We start from the raw sequence: 24612 nt of genomic DNA, 5'->3' as shown, positions 1-24612 counted from the left end.
GGCGCGATGGGTAACGATGCTTTGTGGGTGTCAGTTGTTGATGTGTGCAAGGGTCCCTGGTTCAAGCCCAGGTTGGGGCGAAGAGAGGGACGGAACCTACACTGTTACATTCACACACACCCTTGTACATGGTGACCAGTTGTGGTTACCACTTTGTAAAATCAATTAGCAATAACGAGTAGTCATTATGAATGGTTATCATGTATCATACAGGTCATTTAGATGTTTCTACTTTACAAACAACATTTTATTTTTGTAGTTCTCAAAATCCATTTATAGTAGACAAACTAGTTTAAAATCTATAGGTTTACCAAACAGTTATGTGATTAACCATTAAGTTCGATTAAGTGATGGTCAAATGTATTTAAACAAATGAGAAGAGATCCACCATTGCATTGTGAAAGGCAATTACTTTATATGATGAAACAGTTACTGTGTGATGTTATGTGTTGTACTTAGTCAATTGATAATGTGATTAAAGTTTTGAAAAAGCAGCCTATTTGATTATCTGTTTTGAGCTTTGTACTAAGAGTTGTGAAATTTTACCACATACTTGTGAAAATAGTACCAAAGCGATAAAAAAAAATCATTATAAAGAAAGCCAAGGGCATCCAGGCGAAGCCTGCAAATGCATTTTTGGAAAAACAGTACTGTTTGCAATATATACTGTATAGCCCTATATAGCGTGAAGAATCTAAAATGTTCATACTACAGTTACTGTAGAAGCTATTTGGTTAGTGCCAGTGGCATTTCAAAGAGAATCGCCATGACAGTTCCAGTCAATTATAATAGTTATCACACAACCTTGCAGCCTTCCACCCCTCTACCCACATACACAACATAGGCTACCAGACGAAGAATACAGAGCTCAAACTTTTGGTGAGTATGATAAAAGAAATGTATAAAAGATTGATGCACTTCGGGCTGAACACAATGACCTTGCGAACAATCCAATCCAATCTGTTTATGATTGGCCTATTATATGGTGCATTTTCAGCTGATGCTCACTTCAGTCAAGTTCAAACACATGCACACACACATGCACGCCTGCAAGCATTCTCACACACACACACACACGCACACGCACACTCACACGCACACACACACACACAAAGGGGGGGGGGGGGTCATGTCCCTGGCACCATCAGAAAGTAATCATTTTCTAGCAACAAGCTATAACAAGCAGCTATCAAGAGTTACCATGGAGACTGTGTTTTGTATTAAAGTGGTCTCTGCTGTAAGGGCATATTGCTGATGAAATTATAATTTGTGATGGAAAGGTTGTCAGATTGCACCTGACTTCAACTCCCATTCAGGTGTGTAAACTTGAAGCTAACTGTTTAGATTAAGCTCTTACTGTGCATTAAGGAATCCCATTCAACATATATTACAATACTATGTGCCTACATTAAATTGCATATTTTTATCTCAAATTTATGTATTTTACATTTTTTGTACTTTTACCCCTTTTTTCTCCCCAATTTTGTGATATCCAAATGGTAGTTCATCTCTGATTTATTTTAAAGCCATTTTGAAGTGTACTGAGCAAGGCCAGCAGCATTTATTTAGAGGATGTTTCATTTTTTGTGGTCGCCTAACACATTGGTGTTAACACGGTTTATTTCAGAGACCATGTATGTAGGCTGAATTTGTGTTTGATCAAGTACTTATCGAACAACCATGAGTGAATGACATTTTTTTTCATCTCCTTTGTTGTAGACCGACAGGAGCCATGCACTACCCCTTTAAGTTTTTCCGCGAAATAATAACGTGCTCACCTAGACGCTTGCGGCGTCACCGTGGTTACCGCCTTCTGTTTCAAACGATTGGCCGAGCCGTGGGAATATTCAAATATACTCTTAATTGATTGGTCGGATGCCCGTTTTGTTCAGTCGTGAGAATTCATCTCATGCATTTCGACATATTTCAGTTCGGTCGGCTGTGGGGAGAAGAATACATTAGAGGAAAATTGGAATGAATACACCTACAAACGATTTCATTTTCAATATCAAGACATTTGCCATTTCGAATAATACTTTTTAAAAGTGGTTCTCTTCATGGATATTTTCAAACCGATAATTCTCAGTCTCATCGGACTTCAGCGACGTCTCTTTGGCAAAGGAAATACGCCTTCTGAGCAGGGGAGCGAACATCGAGCCAAATATAAACAAGCCTTATGATAACACTGAACACTGTATGTAAGAAATTGTTTTTATGTACTATTCTGGTGATCAATACATTGCTTTGCCTCATTTGCTATCATTAATAGGCTATCTTGCCATGCTATACAATCCGTTTAGTAGGCCAAATGCATTGTTTGCGGTCATCAGCAGGTGCATTCATTTTAGTAGCCTAGGCTATGGTAGAGATTTGTAGATTTACGTAAATGCCGCCAAGTGGCTCTGAATTATGGGGATGGAGTGCAATCGGTCCCCTTTTATGAAACGTGGTGCATTCATATAGCCTAGATTGTTACAGTTGAATCAAATAAGGATGGATTAATGTAATACTTTCGTCAATGCCTTGTGCGCAATGAGACCAGTAGACCACACTAATATAGGTTTGAACCTAGTTCGAGAGACTGTGGGACAGATGTGAGCTATAATACTAGAATATACAATCTATTGGATTGGGACACAGGACGTTACTGCCCTGTTTCAGCAGGACCGAAACATTTTAAAGCATATTCAGGTATTTAAAAAATATATGTTGAGTATTAGGCTAACTGTTTTCAATCTTTGTGCGCACTTGGAACTAGTCAAAACACTGCGTGGAAGATCCAAAATGGTATATTATGGCATGAAGTTCCATTCAGAAGTACCCCTCTGTTTGTCTGAGGCGAGCAGAATGGTTTTGTGGCGGATATACAGCCTGCAATAAAGGAGGACTTATGTGTCAGAATCCCAGTGGTTACAGGAAATGCTTTGAAGTATGTTATTGGCCCTTCAAAGCTGACTCCAAAGGCTTAGTTTCCACGTCTATTGTCAAAGCCGGAGGAGGGATCATTGCACCTAGAGGCAGAGTTTGGAGGTTGCACCTAGAGGCAGAGTTTGCCCATGTACATTATGCGCCTTGCTATCTGGGATCCTTGGGACGTCCCTAACCCCCAACAATTTTTAATGTCAACTTCAGTGCAGGAGTAGGAACGTCCCAGGGAAACTGGATAGCACAGACTGCAATTCTATCCTGCACACTTTCCTGGCTGTGTCAGATCATTTTTTGGCTAGAGAGACAGGAAGTCACAGCTTCTTCCCATCTGTGGTTTAAGCATGGCCTATAAAAGAGATACATCATGGCAATAACAACTTATCTTACTTTTATATCCATGACAAAACTAAATTAATATTTTATTGAAGTTGCTGTGTTCTCAGTGTAGTCTTCTGCTTGCTCTTTGTGGTTTTGTGCTGGGTTTCTGTATAAGCAATTTGTGACATCTGCTGATGTAAACAGGCTTTGTAAATACAATTTTGATTGATAGTCTTCATCAGCCCATCAGGCCATATACATGATGATAGTCCTGAGGACTCATTCCATGCCTCAGTAACTGAAAGACCTCTGTCTGGATGAATATTATAACATGAAGCATCTGACACAACATCAGGGAGGACCTGCTCTCACTCCTGCCCACTCACATAATTTGACATCATAATGGGATTGCCTCAGAATATATTAAAATCCTGAAATAAACATTATGGCCTTTGAGAGAATGTAATTAAACTAAATGAAAAATGCTCTGAATAACCCTCCCCCATATGCCCACTATGAAAATTACTTTATTCATACATCTTCAGTTGACATTCAATCCGTTTGACTTTAATAATGCTGTAAAATCTGCATTTTGAATAGCAGTGGCTAAATACAGTACATGACCAAAAGTATGTGGACACCTGCTCGTTGAACATCTCATTCCAAAATCATGTGCATTAATATGGAGTTGGTCCCTCCCTTTGCTGCTATAACAGCCTCCACTCTTCTGGGAAGGCTTTCCACTAGATGTTGGAACATTGCTGCTGGGACTTGCTTCCATTCAGCCACGAGCATTAGTGATTAAGCCTGGTTCGCAGTCGGTGTTCCAATTCATCCCAAAGGTGTTCGATGGAGTTGAGGTCAGAGCTCTGTGCAGGCCGATCTTGACAAACATTATTTAAAAAGAAAAATGTAACCTTTATTTAACTAGGCAAGTCAGTTAAGAACAGATTCTTATTTCACAATGACGGCCTACCCCGGCCAAACCCTCCCTAACTTGGACGACACTGGGCCAATTGTGCACCGCCCAATGGGACTCCCGATCACGGCCGGTTGTGATACAGTCCGGGATCGAACCAGGGTCTGCAGTGATGCCTCTAGCACTGAGATGCAGTGCCTTAGACCACTGCGCCACTCAGGAGCCCAAGTTAACTCAGGTGTGGTTGTCCATGGTTACAATAAAAATGTGTACTGTCGGGGGTACTCGAGGGCCAGGTTTGGGAAACACTATTCTAGACGTTTCTGTGCTTACAACTTTGTGGCAACAGTTTGGGGAAGGCCCTTTCCTGTTTCAGCATGGCAATGCCTCTGTGCACAAAGCGAAATCCATACAGCTCCTGAGTGGCACAGCGGTCTAAGGCACTGCATCTTAGTGCAAGAGGTGTCACTACAGTCCCTGGTTCAAATCCAGGCTGTATCACATCTGGCCGTGATTGGAAGTCCCATAAGGCAGCGCACATTTGGCCCAGCGTCGTCCTCACTTGCCTAGTTAAATAAAAGAATCATCAAGCCCTCAATGAGTTGATTGAGGTGTTTGTCAAGTGCTGAAACGGTGTACTGTTGGGGGTACTTGAGGACCAGGGTTAGGAAACACTGGTCCATAATGTCATTGTATGCTGTAGTGTTAAGATTTCCCTTCACTGGAGCTAAGGGGCATAGCCTGAACCATGAAAAACAGCCCCAGACCATTATTCCTCCTCCACCAAACTTTACCGTTGGCACTATGCATTGTTCTGTGAGCTTGTGTGGCCTACCACTTTGCGGCTGAGCCTTTGTTGTTCCTAGAAGTTTCCACTTCCAAATAACAGCACTGTAGCAGGGCAGGAATTTGACGAACTGACTTGTTGGAGTGGTGGCATCCTTTGACGGTTCCACGTTGGAAGTCACTGAGCTCTTCAGTAAAACCATTCTACTGCCAATGTTTGTCTATGGAGATTGCATGGCTGTGTTATACACCTGTCAGCAACGGGTGTGGCTGAAATAGCCAAATCCACAAATTTGAAGGGGTGTCCACATACTTTTGTCTATATATTGTGCTTCTTAATTTCAGCTGTCACTCAGTGTGTAATGCTCCATGTTTAATATATGACGGAGCTTAAAGTCAATCTAAATACTCAAATTGTTTTGGCTTTGCCTGTAATGTCTGTGTTGGTTTTGACAGACAACGTCATTCATTTTGGGGAACATTTGGGTTGGAGGATGGAAAATATGCTTAGATGTGTTTATTATACTGGAATGATATAACCCAGGCCTAGTGGGGATGCCAGACATTGACTGAGTAGCCTTGTAGCCAAACTGATACATCGACATACTCTGCTCTAATTGACATTCTAGATATTGGCTTGGCTTGTGCTTTGTGTTCACCCGAGAAACGTTTCACTAAGCTTTTTATGGCTTGGCCAGTCTGTAGTTAGTGTATCAGAGGCTAACAGATCGGGTCGAATTACAAACAGTCATCTCCCTGGGGTTTTACACAGATCTTCTCACACCCCATCAGCACATTATCTCCAGACTCTTGATCCATGATGGGAGGGGATTTGTCATCTTCTGGCCTGTTCCCCTCTGCTCTCCATGCAGGTCTCCATCAGGGAACCCCTCATAATCAGAACACAATTACAGTGAGAGAAAAGTAGCATACAAGGAGTTTTACTATGACTTTGGCAGTGCATGGCTGGATGAACCAGGTCCCATGCCCTGGGAAGGAACATTTCAAAGGCCCGCCTCTTGGTGTCTAATAATATATATATATATATTTTAATTCATGAGGCAGAAAGAGAACTTTGCAGTTTTAATCTTAAATTATAGTGCATTTTATGTTAAAAACAAAGAATTGGTGCAGTACTGTGGATATCAATATCCCGTGTGAGCCTCCCAGAACTAATTCATTAAATTAATAAAATTACATACTCAACTTATTCCATGGCTCCCTTGGCCAAAATGTGATTAATATTTTGTTGTTAGTAAGGTTTAGAACATTTTTATAAAAAATAGATTTTATTTTATTCATTTCACCTTTTATTTCACCAGGTACGCAAGTTGAGAACAAGTTCTCATTTACAACTGCGACTTGGCCAAGATGAAGCAAAGCAGTTCGACACATATAACAACACAGAGTTACACATGGAGTAAAACAAACATACAGTTGAAAAATAAGTCTATTTAAAATGTGAGCAAATGAGGTGAGATAAGGGAGGTAAAAGCAATAAATAGGCCATGGTGGCAAAGTAAATACAATATAGCAATTAAAACACTGGAATGGTAGATTTGACAGTAGATGAGTGTGCAAAGTAGAAATACTGGGGTGCAAAGGAGCTAAATAAATAAATAAATACAGTAGGGGAAGAGGTAGTTGTTTGGGCTATTTATAGATGGGCTATGTACAGGTGCAGTGATCTGTGAGCTGCTCTGACAGCTGGTGCTTAAAGCTAGTGAGGAAAATAAGTGTTTCCAGTTGCAGAGATTTTTGTAGTTCGTTCCAGTCATTGGCAGCAGAGAACTGGAAGGAGAGGCTGCCAAAGGAGGAATTGGCTCTGGGGGTGACAAGTGAGATATACCTGCTGGAACGCGTGCTACGGGTGGGTGCAGCTATGGTGACCAGCGAGCAGAGATAAGGCGGGACTTTACCTGGCAGGGTCTTGAAGATGACCTGGAGCCAGTGGGTTTGGCGAAGAGTATGAAGTGAGGGCCAGCCAATGAGAGCGTACAGGTCGCAGTGGTGGGTAGTATATGGGGCTTTGGTGACGAAACGGATGGCACTGTGATAGACTGCATCCAATTTGTTGAGTAGGGTGTTGGAGGCTATTTTGTAAATGACATCGGCGAAGTCGAGGATCGGTAAGATGGTCAGTTTTACGAGGGTATGTTTGGCAGCATGAGTGAAGGATGCTTTGTTGCGAAATAGGAAGCCAATTCTAGATTTAACTTTGGATTGGAGATGTTTGATGTGAGTCTGGAAGGAGAGTTTACAGTCTAACCAGACACCTAGGTATTTATAGTTGGCCACATATTCTAAGTCAGAACCGTCCAGAGTAGTGATGCTGGACAGGCGGGCAGGTGCAGGCAGCGATCGGTTGAAGAGCATGCATTTAGTTTTACTTGTATTTAAGAGCAGTTAGAGGCCACGGAAGGAGAGTTGTATGGCATTGAAGCTCGTCTGGAGGGTTGTTAACACAGTGTCCAAAGAGGGGCCAGAAGTATACAGAATGGTGTCGTCTGCGTAGATCAGAGACTCACCAGGAGCAAGAGCGACATCATTGATGTATACAGAGAAGAGAGTCGGCCAAAGAATTGAACCCTGTGGCACCCCCATAGAGACTGCCAGAGGCCCGGACAACAGGACCTCAGATTTGACACACTGAACTCTGTTTGAGAATTAGTTGGTGAACCAGTCGAGGCAATCATTTGAGAAACCAAGGCTGTTGAGTCTGCCGATGTGGTGATTGACAGAGTCGAAAGCCTTGGCCAGGTCAATGAATACGGCTGCACAGTACTGTTTCTTATCGATGGCAGTTAAGATATCGTTCAGGACCTTGAGCGTGGCTGAGGTGCACCCATGACCAGCTCTGAAACCAGATTGCATAGCGGAGAAGGTACGATGGGATTCAAAATGGTCGGTGATCTGTTTGTTAACTTGGCTTTCGAAGACCTTAGAAAGGCAGGGTAGGATAGATATAGGTCTGTAGCAGTTTGGGTCAAGAGTGTCCCCCCCTTTGAAGAGGGGGATGACCGCAGCTGCTTTCCAATCTCTGGGAATCTCAGACGACACGAAAGAGAGGTTGAACAGGCTAGTAATAGGGGTTGCAACAATTTCGGCAGATAATTTTAGAAAGGGTCCAGATTGTCTAGCCCGGTTGATTTGTGGGGGTCCAGATTTTGCAGCTCTTTCAGAACATCAGCTGACTGGATTTGGGAGAAGGAGAAATGGGGAAGGCTTGGGCGAGTTGCTGTGGGGGGGTGCAGTGCTGTTGACCGGGGTAGGGGTGGCCAGGTGGAAAGCATGGCCAGCCGTAGTAAAATGCTTATTGAAATTCTCAATTATAGTGGATTTATCGGTGGTGACAGAGTTTCCTATCCTCAGTGCAGTGGGCAGCTGGGAGGAGGTGCTCTTATTCTCCATGGACTTTACAGTGTCCCAGAACTTTTTTGAGTTTGTGTTGCAGGAAGCAAATTTCTGCTTGAAAAAGCTAGCCTTGGCTTTTCTAACTGCCTGTGTATATTGATTTCTAACTTCCCTAAAAAGTTGCATTTCACGGGGGCTGTTCGATGCTAATGCAGAACGCCACAGGATGTTTTTGTGTTGGTTAAGGGCAGTCAGGTCTGGAGAGAACCAAGGGCTATATCTGTTCCTGGTTCTACATTTCTTGCATGGGGCATGCTTATTTAAGATGGTTGGGAAGGCATTTAAAAAAAATAACCAGGCATTCTCTACTGACGGGATGAGGTCGATATCCTTCCAGGATACCCGGGCCAGGTCGATTAGAAAGGCCTGCTCGCTGAAGTGTTTCAGGGAGCGTTTGATAGTGATGAGTGGAGGTCGTTTGACCGCAGACCCATTACGGATGCAGGCAAGGAGGCAGTGATCGCTGAGATCTTGGTTGAAAACAGCAGAGGTGAATTTAGAGGGCAAGTTGGTTAGGATGATATCTATGAGGGTGCCCGTGTTTACGGCATTGGGGTTGTACCTGGTAGGTTCATTGATCATTTGTGTGAGATTGAGGGCATCAAGCTTAGATTGTAGGATGGCTGGGGTGCTAAGTATGTCACAGTTTAGGTCACCTAGCAGCACGAGCTCTGAAGATAGATGGGGGGCAATCAGTTCACATATGGTATCCAGAGCACAGCTGGGGGCAGAGGGTGGTCTATAGCAGGCGGCAACGGTGAGAGACTTGTTTTTAGAGGTGGATTTTTAAAAGTAGAAGTTCAAATTGTTTGGGTGCAGACCTGGATAGTAGGACAGAACTCTGCAGGCTATCTCTGCAGTAGATTGCAACTCCACCCCCTTTGGCCGTTCTATCTTGTCTGAAAATGTTGTAGTTAGGGATGGAGATTTCAGAGTTATTGGTGGTCTTCCTAAGCCAGGATTCAGACAGGGCTAAGACATCCGGGTTGGCAGAGTGTGCTAAAGCCGTGAATAAAACAAACTTAGGGAGGAGGCTTCTAATGTTAACATGCATGAAACCATGGCTTTTACGATTACAGAAGTCATCAAAAGAGAGCGCCTGGGGAATAGGAGTGGAGCTAGGCACCGAAGGGCCTGGATTCACCTCTACATCGCCAGAGGAGGAGTAGGATAAGGGTACGGCTAAAAGCCATGAGAATTGGACGTCTAAGACGTCCGGAACAGAGAGTAAAAGGAGCAGGTTTCGGGGGGCGATTAAAATAGATTCAAGGTATAGTGTACAGACAAAGGTATGGTAGGATGTGAATACAGTGGAGGTAAACCTAGGCATTGAGTGATGATGAAAGAGATATTGTCTCTAGAAACATCATTGAAACCAGGTGATGTCATCGCATGTGTGGGTGGTGGAACTGAAGGGTTGGATAAGGTATAATGAGCAGGGCTAGAGGCTCTACAGTGAAATAAGCCAATAAACACTAACCAGAACTGAATGGACAAGGCATATTGACATTAAGGAGAGGCATATTGACATTAAGGAGAGGCATGCTTAGCCGAGTGATCATAAGGGTCCAGTGAGTAGTTAGGTTGGTTGGGGTCACGGCGATTCAGACAGCTAGCCGAGCCATGGGTAGCAAGCTAGCAGAAGATGGAGGTCTGTTTTAATCCACCCTGTGTGTTTCCGTCGGTAGATTAGTGGGTTCCGTGTGGTAGAGGGGACCAATCCAGTTGTCAAAATAGTTATAGTGGCCCAAGAAGATAGCAGCCGATATGCTCAAGACAGCTAACGATTAGCGGGCCGCAGTTAGCAGATGGGCGTTCAGGTTACGTTGCGATGGAGGGGCCAGTTGAATAACTTCCTCGGGCAGATAACGTCGGAATTCCAGTCGTGAAGGCCCGGTGGGGCTCTGCATCGGCAGTAAAACGGGTCCGGATAGGTGATTGTAGATTCAACTCTTTGGTCTGAATGCCAAGCATCATGTCTGGGAGGAAACCTGGCACCATCCCTATGGTGAAGCATAGTGGTGGCAGCATCATGCTGTGGGTGTGTTTTTCAGCGGAAGGGACTGTGAGACTAGTCGGGATCAAGGGAAAGATGAATGGAGCAAAGTACAGAGAGATCCTTGATGAAAACCTGCTCCAGAGCCCTCAGGACCTCAGACTGGGGTGAAGGTTCACCTTCCAACACGACAACGACCCTAAGCACACAGCCAAGACAACGCAGGAGTGGCTTCGGGACAGGTCTCTGAATGTCCTTGAGAGGCCCAGCCAGAGCCCGGACTTGAACCTGATCGAACATCTCTGGAGAGACCTGAAAATAGTTGTGCAGCAACGCTCCCCATTCAACCTAACAGAGCTTGAGAAGATATGCAGAGAGGAATGGGAGATACTCCCCAAATACAGGTGTGCCAAGCTTATAGCGTCATACCCAAGATGACTCCAGGCTGTAATCACTGCCATAGGTGCTTCAACAAAGTACTTAGTAAAGGATCTGAATACTTTTGTAAATGTGATATTTCTGTTTATTTTTTACAAATTAGCGATTTTGAAAACCATTTTGCATTGTCATGGTGTGTAGATAGATGGTGGGGGGGGGCAATTTAATCAATTTTAGAATAAGCCTGTAACTAAAGAAATTGTGGAAAAAGTCAAGGGGTCTAAATACTTTCTGAAGGCACTGTATATATCTATATATATCCCGTTGTTACTCTGCAGGAGGCTATATTGCCTACCGTGTTCCGCAGGCCCACTCACTCTCATGTGCCGGTGAAATGTAAGATACAAATGATATGTTCAACCAGTCTTTCCCTTTTATGCAGTCATTTTTGCTTCCTATTCAATACACAGCTAGACTATTAGGACTAGTCATGGTGCTAAACAAAAGTATAACTATTATTACCAAGATAGTTTGTTTTAGCTTACTGGGAATTTTATTTTTACTGAACAATCTGTACTGGATTTCAGCCCTGCTTCCTCTTTTTGTGAGACAGAGTCAATGGAGGTGGTAAAGTGACCTCGGAGAGTGCCTGGACGGCCAATCACACTGCTCCGCTTTCAGGGATCTTGTAAATGGCTTGGTTGCTAAGCAATTTCTCCCGTGCATCCATATTAATCACCTTTTATCTCCTAAGGAGGTGGTGTTTAAATATGGGCTAGCTGCCATCTTTTTAAATCTGCTTAATTGGTCTTTTTTCTTTTTATATTGTGAAGGGGCAGAGAGACTGTGTGTTTAGATTAGGGCCGGGACAATAGCAGTATCGCAATGTTTTATCAATGGCAAAAATAATAACCCAAAGCAGATCTAACTCTTTGGTCCTTTAATAACCGTCTGGTTGTAAAATATTGTGTGCTATTGCTTGGAAAATAAATGTGAATCGGGATTACACATTTTTGTTCCCAACATTAGTGCTGTTTTCTTAAAGAAGTTAAATCCGCTTCCATTTTTGTTTCATTGCCACGATACTAACGAGTATCGTGATACTGGTATTGTCCCGGCCCTAGCTTAGAGGATCTGGCCATTGGGGAGGGGGAATTATGGGGGTTGTTGCTCTGTTTGCAATTTCAAACAGCCTGTTATTTTTTGTACAATATGGTGCAGAATACACATGCTGCCTGAATGCACTCGGAGTAATGTTATCTGCCCTTTACCGGGAAGGCAGCAGGCATAGGTCATTTTGGATTAGTCCAGGGACCAAAGTCCTGTTTCTCCCAGAACAGTTTGGTTTTTCCATGCCGCTCTGTGAGGACTGGAGCTTATCATTAAGCATGGAAAAGGAGTTCTCTCCCGTATGAGTACCCTGCGGGGATCATTTTGCCAATCTTTTCTCATGACTTCTGTTTTATTAACATATTTTAATGACTTGAAGGAATCGGTGACCCTTAACCGCATAATGAACAGCCTTGCCTACTCTGACGGGAAAAGAGGGGAGGGCTTGGTGGGTGGGTATGGAGGAGTTTGGCAGTGAAAGACACTGTAGCCAAAGCTATACTGTAGGACCATTTTTCCTTTGTGGACAAAATCTTACCAGGCAGGCATAACAGCCACTTTGTCTCTGGAGGATAAGCAAGCAAATCAAACAGCTACAATTATGATTGAAAAGGGATTATTAAACCCTAAGGAGATACAAAGGCTTGTTTAAAGGATTTGTTTTTGACCAGATTGAGAGCATAAACTCCAACGTACTTGTAGAGCACCGTAACAAATGATTGGTTGAGATGGGTCTAACTCTTTACTTTTGACAAGTCTGCCCTTTCTGTTGTATAGTCTGGTTCTGTAGATTCTTCACCCACCATGCTAATCTATAAAGTGAGACAGAAGAACATCTGTCACTGTGTTTTGAGAAGAAACTGATGGGCCTTTTGATTATTGCCTGCGTTGATCTGTCTGGGTTTCCACTCCCAGCAGGTGAGACTGGCAGTCAGTGGGTGGATCATAGACGCAAAGCATCTGTTAATCAAATCAGATAGTTATTGCTCTTAGTGTGTGTGTGTTCACACTAGCTAGATTCTTTTTTTTTTTAGGCTACAGTGACTCGGGATTTACTTTGTTTGTCAAAGCCTCTTCTGTCAGAAAGCTTGAGCACCCGCAGCATAATATGAATGTCTTTGTAAGGCATGGACCATTTCTCAAGTTGATTCATATTGTAAACCCATCTGTTGCGGCTCTAGTTGTTGGGCTATGGTCTGATAGCCTAAGGGTTTTTAAAAAATATTTGTTTTATTAGATCCAGGCATCTAAGTTTGCAGTCCTCTGTCTTCCCATTCTTCAGCCCATCCACACCCATTAAAACCTATCAGAAATTGTCCAGGGTGAAAGGGCAGACTTTATGGGAAGCACAAATCCTCAGCTTTAATACAGAGGGACTGTATTTTGTCTCTAGAGGTAAATTAACAGCAACACATCTAAGATATTAATGGTAAGAGGAAAATATAAAATAAGTAGATGGAACTGGAAATCCGTTTTGTTTCCCAACAATGTCAACACGAAGGATATGGTTGGAGGAAAGAGAAACCCAGAAACTTAAAACAATCCAATTCAAACCCTGCATAGGCGGTAGTCCATCCAATTCAAACCCTGCATAGGCGGTAGTCCATCCAATTCAAACCCTGCATAGGCGGTAGTCCATCCAATTCAAACCCTGCATAGGCGGTAGTCCATCCAATTCAAACCCTGCATAGGCGGTAGTCCATCCAATTCAAACCCTGCATAGGCGGTAGTCCACAATGAATAATTCTTATTATTTTAAAAAAAAATTATGATGACATAAGAGCAGAGCACACAGCGGGCGTATTGTCATAAAGAGTATTGTTGGCTAAATGATCTTCTCTGAGGCAGCCAATACAAAGCTTCAGTGATGTGGGGCAGAAAGCCCAGGATGAGGCATTTTAATGGGGAACATCTGTATGACAACGCAGAGATTTGTCTGTGCACTGTGCCTCACTAACTGCATTAGGCCTATGTTTTCCAAAGGTAATCCAGCATGCCCATGGGTTATCCACTGCCAGTGTGGGATGAGGATCGAGAAGGTGCTGTTTACTGGTTATGCTCCCTCTGCTATTGCCAGGCTCCATGCCCAAAGCAAGAGCGGTGATTTTTACCTTAGCACCTGTGAGCTGTGCAAGGACAGGGTTGAGTGAACCCAAGGCTCTGTACCAGGTAACTATTAATGATGCACTGACAGCACTGGATGTGTTCATGGGCTTTACCATTGGCCTTCATGGACTGTGTGTTCAGGTTACCTACTTCCCCCAAGCTGTCAATGTGTCTGTAGTCTAATTTCTTTCCCCCATTCTAGTAGAGAATTGTATTTTTGGTTGGAGATTTGTATTTTTGGTTTCGCGTATAGGCCTAGGTCTAAAGAAATGTTTAAAAGAATATAAATACTTCACTGAGTCCAAGCTACTCATTCTCTCCTGCTCACAAATGTTTTATGGTTCTCTCAAAAAGCATCTGCCAGCAGTCTCTCCAAAGATATTCCTATATCCACCCATTGTATTTATTTTCCATACATTTCTGAGCAAGTGCATCCATTGTATAGAAATAAGCAAGGTTTGGCAGATTGTTAACACTGTTGTAATACCTTTTGTACAGGAGCTAATCTCAATGGAAAGGAGGCTCCTTGTTGTCGGCCTCAGGCCTTGTGCAGGCTCACTGTGTAGAGCAGAGCTGCCCTGGGTTGTTTGAATGTCCTGCTCTGCTCTACACAGGGAGCCTGGGTTGTTTGAATGTCCTGCTCTGCTCTACACAGTGAGCCTGGGTTGTTTGAATGTCCTGCTCTGCTCTACACAGTGAGCCTGGGTTGTTTGAATGTCCTGCTCTGCTCTACACAGTGGGCCTGGGTTGTTTGAATGTCCTGCTCTGCTCTACACAGTGGGCCTGGGTTGTTTGAATGTCCTGCTCTGCTCTACACAGTGAGCCTGGGTTGTTTGAATGTCCTGCTCTGCTCTACACAGGGAGCCTGGGTTGTTTGAATGTCCTGCTCTGCTCTACACAGTGGGCCTGGGTTGTTTGAATGTCCTGCTCTGCTCTACACAGTGGGCCTGGGTTGTTTGAATGTCCTGCAGTTCAAACTCTTGTCTTTTTTTGTGGAAAAGGGAAGAAAAGGGGAAAAAAGACAATCTGGGTCTCTCATATTGTGCTCTGATTCCCATTATGCTAACTTGAAACAGGATGGCTCTTATTGGCTGGTCCGGGAGTAATAAATCCCATAAATGTGTGAGGTGCATAGATGAACCGGCAGCTTCCGTAGCTGTCCGTCTGTTTCAGACTGACTACACTCTGCTTTCTCTGTCTCCTTGGCTCCATCACTCAGACAGGACCCAGCGTTCATTTAGAGGAGCCCTTTGAGATTCTGTGTGTGTGTTATGGCGACCGGTCAGCCATGCCCCAATACCCATAGCCCTGTTATATGGTGAATGCCTACATTCTACTGTTTGAGCAGTGGATAGTCTAGGTTTGACTGCAAGCTGTCAGTCAGGCATTGAAGGTCATTGATGGAAATTGCTTTAAAAGCCGAGACCAAAATAGTCATTTCATCCCCATTTTACTCTCCTCCCCATACAGAACCTGTGGTTTTGCAGGTCCTTGTGACCGCATCACTAATGTTGAGTCTTATCCAACGTTACTGTTCTGTAAACCTGTAGACACCGGGTGCTTTCAGGCTGTGAAGAGCCTGGGGGTGGCTGGCCGCTCTTTGAAAGGTTATAGCTCTGTTATTCAGAGTGATGACTCTGTAAGGAGGTTACACACAGTCTATAGACTTAAAAAATGTCAAGCAAAGTTCAAGTACCCTTAGCCTAATTGTTTTTCTGTAAATCAACCTTACTGTATGAAGTTTGTTCTGTTCCTCCTGTGTTAGCTTTTTGGCCTGCCAGGGATTTGACAGTGGGTAGGGAAGGACATTAGCATACTAATCCAACTAGACTGAAATGGGCGCTCACACTGCTCAGCCTAAACCTTTTTTCATTATCATCTAATTATTAACTGAGGATTCTGAGAACTGCAAAGACAAGCTGAGAGGATTGGGGTTGGGGGGGGGGGTGTATGCGAAGCGAGTGTCTTTTTGTCTGTGTGTTTTTGTGTTTATTGAAAGGAAGGGTCTCAGAGCAATGTTACTCTGCTCCAGTCAAGTCCCTTGAGGCTGCTCAGAGCGGAGTGGAGAGACTGGAAGGTCAGGCAGAGCACAGCCTCATCTATGTGCTGTAAAGCTACTGTCTGCCAGAAGGATGGCCTTTCTCACTTTCAGCCTGAACAAAACGATTCAGTAAATGGAAGCACACTTTCTAGATGAGATATCAGGTTGATGTGCCGTATCAATTGCTCTCTCAAGGGTATCCTACTCTTTTTGAAGGATAGACCGCATGTCCCTGGGGGATGCCATCTGGATCCAGTAAGAATTTAAGAGGATCATGTCATACCTCTGTCCATTTAAACTATAACAGCCATCATCATCTAGCTCCCCCATCACTGCCCTTCTTCCTTCCAAATGACCTCGTTATCTTCCCACACACAATCCCGTTCCTCAAGAGCCCAGGGAAAAGACAATAGTTTGTACAATTAGACATTTTATTTTCCAATGCCATTCCCTCAGGCCCCCTACAAATTTTGCTCTCAGTCCATCATTGTTGGAGCGGACATTTTGTCTGCCAAAACATCCTTATCAGGGAAACCTTGGGAGACAAAAGATGGAGTGCAGAGCCAGAGGTCCTTATCTCTGTGGCAGACCCTCAGCGGACCGCATCACGCCTGATAACGCCTCTTATCGGAGCCACTGATGTCACCCCAAAGTGGCAAGGATTTACCGTCCTTGCCACTCTCCTTTTCTCATTAACCATCGCCGTGGAGACCTTGTAGACTAGAGCACAAAGCTCCCAGGCAATTGGTTGGGAGAAGAAGAAGAGGAGGAGCTGAGTAGATCTAAGTGAGGTTTAGGTCGAGTCAGGAGCTGGGGAACATATTAGCTGGTGTTAATTTGAGGGAAAACTGTTCAGCAGTTTGTTTGAGACCTTTTGAATTAAGCATTAGGGCCTGAGGAGGTGTGGTATATGGCCAATATGCTACGGCTAAGGGCTGTTCTTATGCGCAACGCAGTGCCTGGATACAGACCTTTTTAGCTGTGGTATATTGGCCATATGCCATAAACCCCCGAGGTGCCTTATTACTATTATAAACTGGTTACCAATGTAATTAGAGCAGTAAAAATAAAAGTTTTGTCATACCCGTGGTATGCGGTCTAATATACCACGGCTGTCAGCCAATCAGCATTCAGGGCTCAAGCCACTCCGTTTATAGTAAGTAAGCTGTATGGCTTAGCAGGTGGGGAATTGGATACATGACCATGATGTTTCTGCTTCAAATCCCTATTGGGTCACAGCTGTAATAAGGCTGGAGTAGAGATGTTGTTATCTTGCTGACAGGTGGTTGACTGGATGATGAACACAAGATATCTTGGGTTTAAACGATGCCTTGAATTGTAAAATGTGCTGCATGTGTTTGCAATGAAACATTTACTTTGTCATGCATTAACTTTGTCAGCTAAAGTTAGGAGAACCTTTATCACTGAGCGAGTAAGAGACAGAGGAAATGTCTGACAGGCAATAGAATGAGCCCTTTAGCTCAGATGCTGTCAACAGAACTGGTGCTCCCTGAACTCACTTTGATCTGTGCACTCTGTCCTTTTAGAGGCAGTCTAATGGAGAATGCAAAAGCACTTTTAGTCGAAGGGCTCACAACCACTTTATTTTACTTTTAGATATTGATGGGATGAAAGAAATGTTGTCAGTTATGCATGACCATTTCCTTTTCTCGCTTCCTTTTTCCCCTCTAAGAATGTTCGTTTTCTGCTTAAATAAAGTGGTGGCCTCTGAATGATAATGCCTTTCTTGATGCATTTTTATCCAGGAGAAAATGTGGGGAGTAGCCTAATGGAAGGTATTCTGATACTCGTCTCTTAGTTTCCGCCGGTAAAGCAGTGACGGCATTTCCCCCGAGATTCCTTTTCGTTCGCTCTGTGCCTTTTCTCCTCTGCCCTCCTTTTGACAAATGCGTGGTAATGAAGGGTTGTTGTGAAATTGGTATTCTTTTCAAAATGAAGTCCGACCATCGAGAGAGGCTTTTAGATTTTTTCGGCTGTGTGTGATCACATGAGAGAGGCTGTGCTGGGTGGTTTTGAAGTGGGGCTGTCAAAGTATGAGAGGAGAGGCAGACCGGGGAGGAGGAGAGGAGTGGGGAGGAGGAGAGGAGTGGGGAGGAGGAGAGGAGTGGGGTGGATCTCTTCAAGCACCTGACTAGAATGAAAGCCACGTTGTTCCTCCCTTTTGAGGTGGAGGTAATTCTGTTTCTGCAGCCAGTCACTGCGCTCTGTCTCCTGCATCTGACTCACTTAAGCTGGCCTGTGGCCCTTGAGGCAGAAATGAAAACAATAAGCCAAAGAACTGTAGAAGAAAAGCGGAAGAGAGGGAGGATAAAGAAATGAAGCCTCTCTGAGACAGCTGTGTGCAAGGCATTCACTTCAATTGAAATTTCAGCGGTGCAGTTTATTTTGGCCGGGAATATAAAGTAGTATTTTGATTTGCTGACACAAAGATGATAGTACGGAACAATCAGATGTTGTTGCAGGTAGGCCTATGCACCTATAGTATCTATAGGGGCTAGAATATAGTACCCCACTTAGGCCTGGTGTTCAGAATGATAACTACGATCAAAGATACTGGGGGAAACACTTCATACACAAACACACCTTTATGTGTGTGTGCCAAAGCCATTTGGGAGAACAAGCTACTTTTGGATTTTCGCTCATGATCAATACCACCATCAATTCATAGAGCAATTCTAGAGTCTCTGAGGACCGGGCTATTGACCGGGTACAGGATGCAGCTGGCAGCAACAGCAGACCGTGTAAATGGACTGTGTTATTGCAACAGACAGGGCAATATGGAGAACAGCGAAGAGCCATCCTAGCGTCTAAAGCGGAGTGGGGAAGTTGGTTTGATGTTAAGTGATTTTACATTCTTAGATATGTAGTGTCCGCAGTTCAAAGGGGTTGCTGAGTTTGACTATGATAATATGGGCCTGAGGTGGGAACAGTTTAAAACATTTTAATTTAGGCTTTAAAAAGGAAAGTAGAGAGCATGCATACTGGAGGGAGAGCACAGGGAAACTCCTGAGGGGGAGACCTCCATCAGCGTGGTAAGAGTTTGCTTACAGGGCTTTGACTTCAGTTTTGGGTTTTGCATTCAGTTCAACCGCCAGCAGCTTGTAATTTAATACATGATCAAAAGCTAACAGAGGTGTTTTTCTCTCCCTGTCCCTCTCAGGTTCCCCCGAGGTCCAAGCGGCTGTAGAACCCCCAGAAAGCTGCAGCCATGTTAGCCTGCCTACAGAGACGGCAGCAGAACCTCTCATCTCAGCACCTGGTCTGCACCCCCAAGATCCTGGATGCTCCCCCACAGCAGCCGCAGCCCAGCACGCGAAAAAGTGAGTCCCCATGTCTCTGCTCTCAGCAGCACAGGACAACAGCCACTAACTCTACATTTCACTACAGAGCCCCAACTTTGTTTCACTTGTGGTGCTGTGTTTGTATCTCGGTGTGGTGGGTTACTGGTGGAATTCGAAAGAGAAAGAAATATATTCAATTTTTAGGGGGAAAGAGCTTTTCACTTATACACACACAACTGTAGTTAGGGTATAGAATGCCCTTGTTACAAAGTTCTGAGAAGTACAATGTTAAACCAGGCTCCTGCAGCAACCGTTAGTTCCACCCAGCCTTCATCTGATGAAGTTGATTAGCTTTATTTATGCCCCTCATCTATGTGCTGCCTCAGTAGAGGTGTGGACCTCTGCCTGCAGGGTTATGGAGTAGGAGAGACAAGAGCTGTGGTGAGGGAGGGGGAGTTCACCTTGGCCTATTTATCTACCGATGACTGGGTGGCTGACTGGCCTGCTGAAGAGAACCATACAGGGTTGATATCTCCCCCTCAGATCTGTGTGGATCCTGTGGGTCTTATCACAGGTAGTCATCTTGCACTCTAATTTAATTCATGAGGGCATTGATCAGCGATGGAATGCTGTTACGTGGTCTGGGCCGCTCTGTGCTGATAATGATGATGATTGTCCTGCAAAGGGCATACTACCATGCAACCCCCCCCCCCCCCCCCACAACTTCTCCTAGTGAGCCCAGAACCTTTCTCTAATGAACTATTTTACAATCTGTACCTTTTATTATGTGCCGTCTCCTTTCACACATTGTTGCTCGCGCAGCCATTTGACCACATAAATACCCGAAACACGCAGTGCTTGCAATTTATTATTCAGGTTTTCTCTATTTCTGTCGCTTTTTGCTACTTTGATATGTGTTGGACAATGCGTACATGGTCAAATAAAACCGTGTTGTCATGGCCACTGTCGGAGAACTCTATGTAACTTCATACGCTAGAGAGGACCATCCTTTTGAACTTGGATCACAGAAAAGGCTCGCTCAAGCATGTGCTGTGTTAATCAGAAGATAAGTGATTACAAGCCATGTTATCCATGTCATAAACAGAGATTTAAAAATATGTATTTATTATCCTATTTGCCAGTGCACATTATTATCACATTTAATGAGAGGTTATGTTGTGGCAGTTGTCGGCTGATAAAACCAGCATGGGGCATTCTGAGTTTAGTTATCATATTTCCATGATTAAATCCAGAGAATGTTTCATCTCTGTTTTATGTTTATTGCGCTGTCAGATTTCTGTGGAAGTTTATGACATGAATTTATGGGAAACCGCATATCAGCCAAGCCTATCCTCATGTAGATGGCATAATAACATGAGTTTAGCTTTTTGTTGTGATATACAGTAAGTCAGGTATAGAACATGCATAAATTGCCTGAGTGATTAACCCCAAGGCCGATGAGTAATTGTGTGGAGACATTCTGACTAAATGCAAGCTGATGGATTTGTAATGTATTTCTCTAGCTTCACTAGCCATGAAAACAAATCCTGTCTATCCCCAGCTTTCCTTCACATTGAAACCTTTCACTAATGCTTTCTGGGAGACTAGGATCCTCTGTTCCCTACCCTCATGTCCCTCATCTCACCATCTCTCTCCTGGGGTGAAACACCCCTTTGTCTCTCCATTATTAATTGCTAATCAGTAGAGCACTTGTCTGCTAAATGCTGGAACAGAAGAGTCTGGTTCGCCTCAGGCAGAACCACGAGCGCCTTCCTCATCCTGTTTACCTGCAGGACCCATTACACCCTCCCGGAGCTTCATGTGTGTGTAGCGCAGCATCCATCCCCCCCTTCCCTCCAGCACTAGCCTGACATTTCAAACACAACCATATGAAACAAACTGCTCTACTGATTGGCGCATGCTGGTTAGACAAGACCCAGAAGATTTCTCTAGAATGTTTTTGTGTTTTTTCCCATTGGGATTTTCAGTTGAAAGATTTGTGGTTCTCATACAGATGTTTGTTGAATAGCTTTCAGAGGATTCAGAGTTTACAGATAGACTGTTCCAATGGATGTCTGTGGTTCGGCTTCACAGAGGAATCCCTGACAATGCCAACCCATCTTTTAAATATGAGAAAGTGTGTGTGTGTGGAACTAAGTGCGAGGGTTTATGTGATGAGCTAATGAGTACTCTGCACTTGGCCTGAACAGCAGACCGGAGCCGGGAATGCTTTATCCCACGCTGCCGGCCTGTGCTTCCGGAGGGTTCTTTTAGAGCGCTGCGCTGCTTTCTCCGGTGCTGCCGAGCAGAGCAGAGACAAATGGGGAGTGACACTCTCTCGTAAAGAGGTATCCGCCTGAGTCTCTTCAAGCACAAATAACTAAGTATTCACCCCCAAGGTTCTTCTGTTCCACAAACGAACACCCCTCGTGAAGAGATTAGAGAGAGAGGAAGCAAGAGAGGACGTAAATGGGTACAATGTGTTTATGTGTTGTGTGTGTGTGTGTGTGTGTGTGTGTGTGTGGCGCACATCAGTGATTCAGCTTGGTCTTTATCTCTCATTCTGTGTATTTCTCTCATTCTGAGCTCAGGAATAGAATCCTCAGTGGTGTTGAACACAGAAGGGGCTGGAACACCGGCTCTGTCCACTCTCTCTAACTTCTCTCTCCCCCCTGTGTGTGTGGCTCTCTCGCTTTCTTCACTCCAGATCTGTGTGAGGAGGCCTCAGTCCAGAGACCCAGCTGACCTCCTCAGACTCCACTAATATTAATGCATGTTCATATGGATACAGAGATGAAGAGGGCTGCAGGCTCTGCATCTCAATGGCTCTGCTTTATAAGGGCACCGACCTGTGCACAGCTAGAGACACCATGCAAATGCTTTACCACAATATTCAAACTGAGCCCTAGATCTCCACTCATGGATGTTGAATACATGCAGGAGGGTTCTGACTTAATTTTCATTCACAGCGGTTACTGTATGCTTTGGTCACATCCAAGGGGAAGTAAAGGCTCCATGTGGAGCTGTGTTGTGGTGGACGTGAGGCAGGTCCAGATAGTCGATACAAGGCCAGGTGTCTTGCTCTGCCTGAGCAACAGGGGCAGTCAATTACAGCGACTTGCCACTAGCAGCTGAATGGAGGCGTGGTCAATTAATTACATCGGTCCTAACAAGTGGGTCTATTAGGGCCAACTGTGCTCATACAAGAGGTTGTCATGGCGATGCCGGGGCCTAGGTTTTTAATGTTGTTAATTAGCCTAGTTGTCAAGGACAGTCTGGTTGTGTAGGGGGCAGGTTGATACGGTTACTGTATAGTGGTGTTGATATAAATGTTTGGATCGCCATAGTGAAACATGGGTGTGTAATGTGATGTTTAGCAGTGCATGTTTGTGTTTGCTTGTGATCCTGAGAACAGCACTAATGAATGTCCATGACTGAATGCCTTGGTGTGGCGTGTCCCCAGTGAGGAGAAGCTATTAGTCAGCATGTTTATCGCACCAAACATTTTCATCAGAAAAGGATTTAACACCAAAGACTTTTCTTTCAACCTAGACTTTGGGCTTCTTGCCCTGTTTTTCTCATTTTGTCGATGGTTAATTTAAGGATATTTTTGTGATCGTTGCACAAGGATTAACCACCACCAAGCACAGGCCTATATTAGTGGTTATTGTAATAGTGGGAGGGGTAACGGGAATTCTGTTTGGTTCCTTCTGTTGGGTGTTTTGTGTGAGACCAGAAAAGCAGAGGGACTCTGTTTTTAGCTCTGGCTCAGGGGCTTGTTTTGCCAGTTAATCAGTGATTAACTCAAACAGTTCTGAAACAATGAGGTCTCCACTCTGATCTGCGGGGAATTGCTTTAAGCGTGACCATGGGGGGGATTAGCTAGTTTACCGCGACTGAAAGCATCTTGTGGGATTGTATGGGGGTGGATTCTGTGAAGGGTTCCCGAAAGACTGTGGCATGGTGAAGAATACTCAACGCTGTACATCACCTCACCTATCTGTTTCTCATTTGACAGTTTTTATGGTTGAGACATATTTTAAACTTCAAAAATATTAGGCCTACACACACACTCGCTCTTTCTCCCCGTGTGTGTCAGATACTCGTTATCAGGCTGCTGAAAATAGTTCATTAGATTTCAAGAATGTGCCTGTGGTTAATTAGCCACATTGTTAATTGAGATTTTAGGATTGCCCCTCACCCTCCACCCACCCATGTGGAAGAAAGGAAGTCAGGATTAGGCACTTCCTGTGAAAGCGTGCCAGTGTTACCCAGCATGTTGCCGTCCGCATACATGGGTTCGGTTGGCTCCAAGCAGAACTCGGCTAGGCGACGAGGACGTCTGTTCTCTCATATTCCCTAAAGACCTTCGCTTGAAAAACAAGAAAAAAGCGCCAATGTTACTGTTTGTCCCTATTGAACACTTCCTCAAAATAGATCAATCAATAAATCTGAAATAAATGTACTTTTTTAGCGAGGCGGTCTAGTCATGAAATTTTACATCAAGCTATGATGTTTGGTGCAGTACTTCTCAAGTGAACAAAATGTCCATGAAAACTAGTAGTGCACTGCAGACAGTAGGGCCTAGCTACTGCTGGCCCTCTCGTCTCTCTCGTTGAATGACAGAAAACACTTGATGAATCCCGCCCCGTTAACTGTTTCGACTGGGAAGCATGCGACAGGCAGTGTTTCTGTTCCTAGCCCTAAGCCCCAACACCCACCACACAGCTAGTGCATTCAAGGCTGACCATGGGGGGGCCTCACGGACATTTGAATCCCTAGTGCCTCACCTCAATCACCCCGGTAAAGGTGAGAGGGGGGAAAATGAGCTTAATGGAGTCACCTGCTAAGGAAGTGATGTTCTATTTAGTGTGGGCTTTGCGTGTGGAGAGGGCTTTTTCTGCCTCTGCTCCTCTCTCATTCTCTTTCTCTCTCTCTCTCATATTCGCTCTCTCTCGGCTGAGAAAGAGTGGGCTGGGAGACTGTGCAGTTTGCGTGTTCTGGGTGATTAAGTGCTTAAGGTCAGACTGCTAAATACCTCATTCTGTCACTCCATACCGAACGGCACAAAGGTGTGTGTCGCTTTTCTATTCTGGGGGGTGTGAGCTGGCATTTTCTTTGCAGACTTAAGAGGCCCAATATTTTGTTATTCACAGCTTTCATTCCCCCAGATTTCCATAAATGTTAATGCTGTAAGGAAAGGTCAGACTGCTGTGCACTCACTTTGTAAACCAGGCTCTCTCAAAGAGCGAGTCATTTATAGAGACATAGGCATTTGTTTTGTCTAAATTGTCCTTGTGCTTTAAGTTCGTTT

The 24612-nt window shown here is 44.2% G+C and overlaps 1 protein-coding gene across 2 annotated transcripts in view; it reads left to right on the top strand.

Moving 5' to 3' along the window:
* The first annotated feature begins 1889 nt into the window (after positions 1 to 1889).
* LOC106568249 (protein FAM222A) overlaps positions 1890 to 24612 on the top strand; it is a 36568-nt gene continuing 13845 nt past the window's right edge. Inside the window, exons 1-2 of one of the 2 annotated variants that reach the window (XM_045692424.2) lie at positions 1890 to 2198; positions 19178 to 19337. In XM_045692424.2, the coding sequence (XP_045548380.1) occupies positions 19226 to 19337 (112 nt within the window). In that variant the 5' untranslated portion in view covers positions 1890 to 2198; positions 19178 to 19225. The remainder of the gene's footprint in view (positions 2199 to 19177; positions 19338 to 24612) is intronic. The other variant, XM_014138420.3, reaches the window with a different exon arrangement.

The sequence above is a fragment of the Salmo salar genome, chromosome 13 (assembly GCF_965601325.2).
Source record: "Salmo salar chromosome 13, fSalSal1, whole genome shotgun sequence".
Classification (NCBI taxonomy): domain Eukaryota; kingdom Metazoa; phylum Chordata; class Actinopteri; order Salmoniformes; family Salmonidae; genus Salmo; species Salmo salar.
Note: the sequence above shows the minus strand (reverse complement) of the source record. Positions and strands in the feature narration are given on the sequence as shown.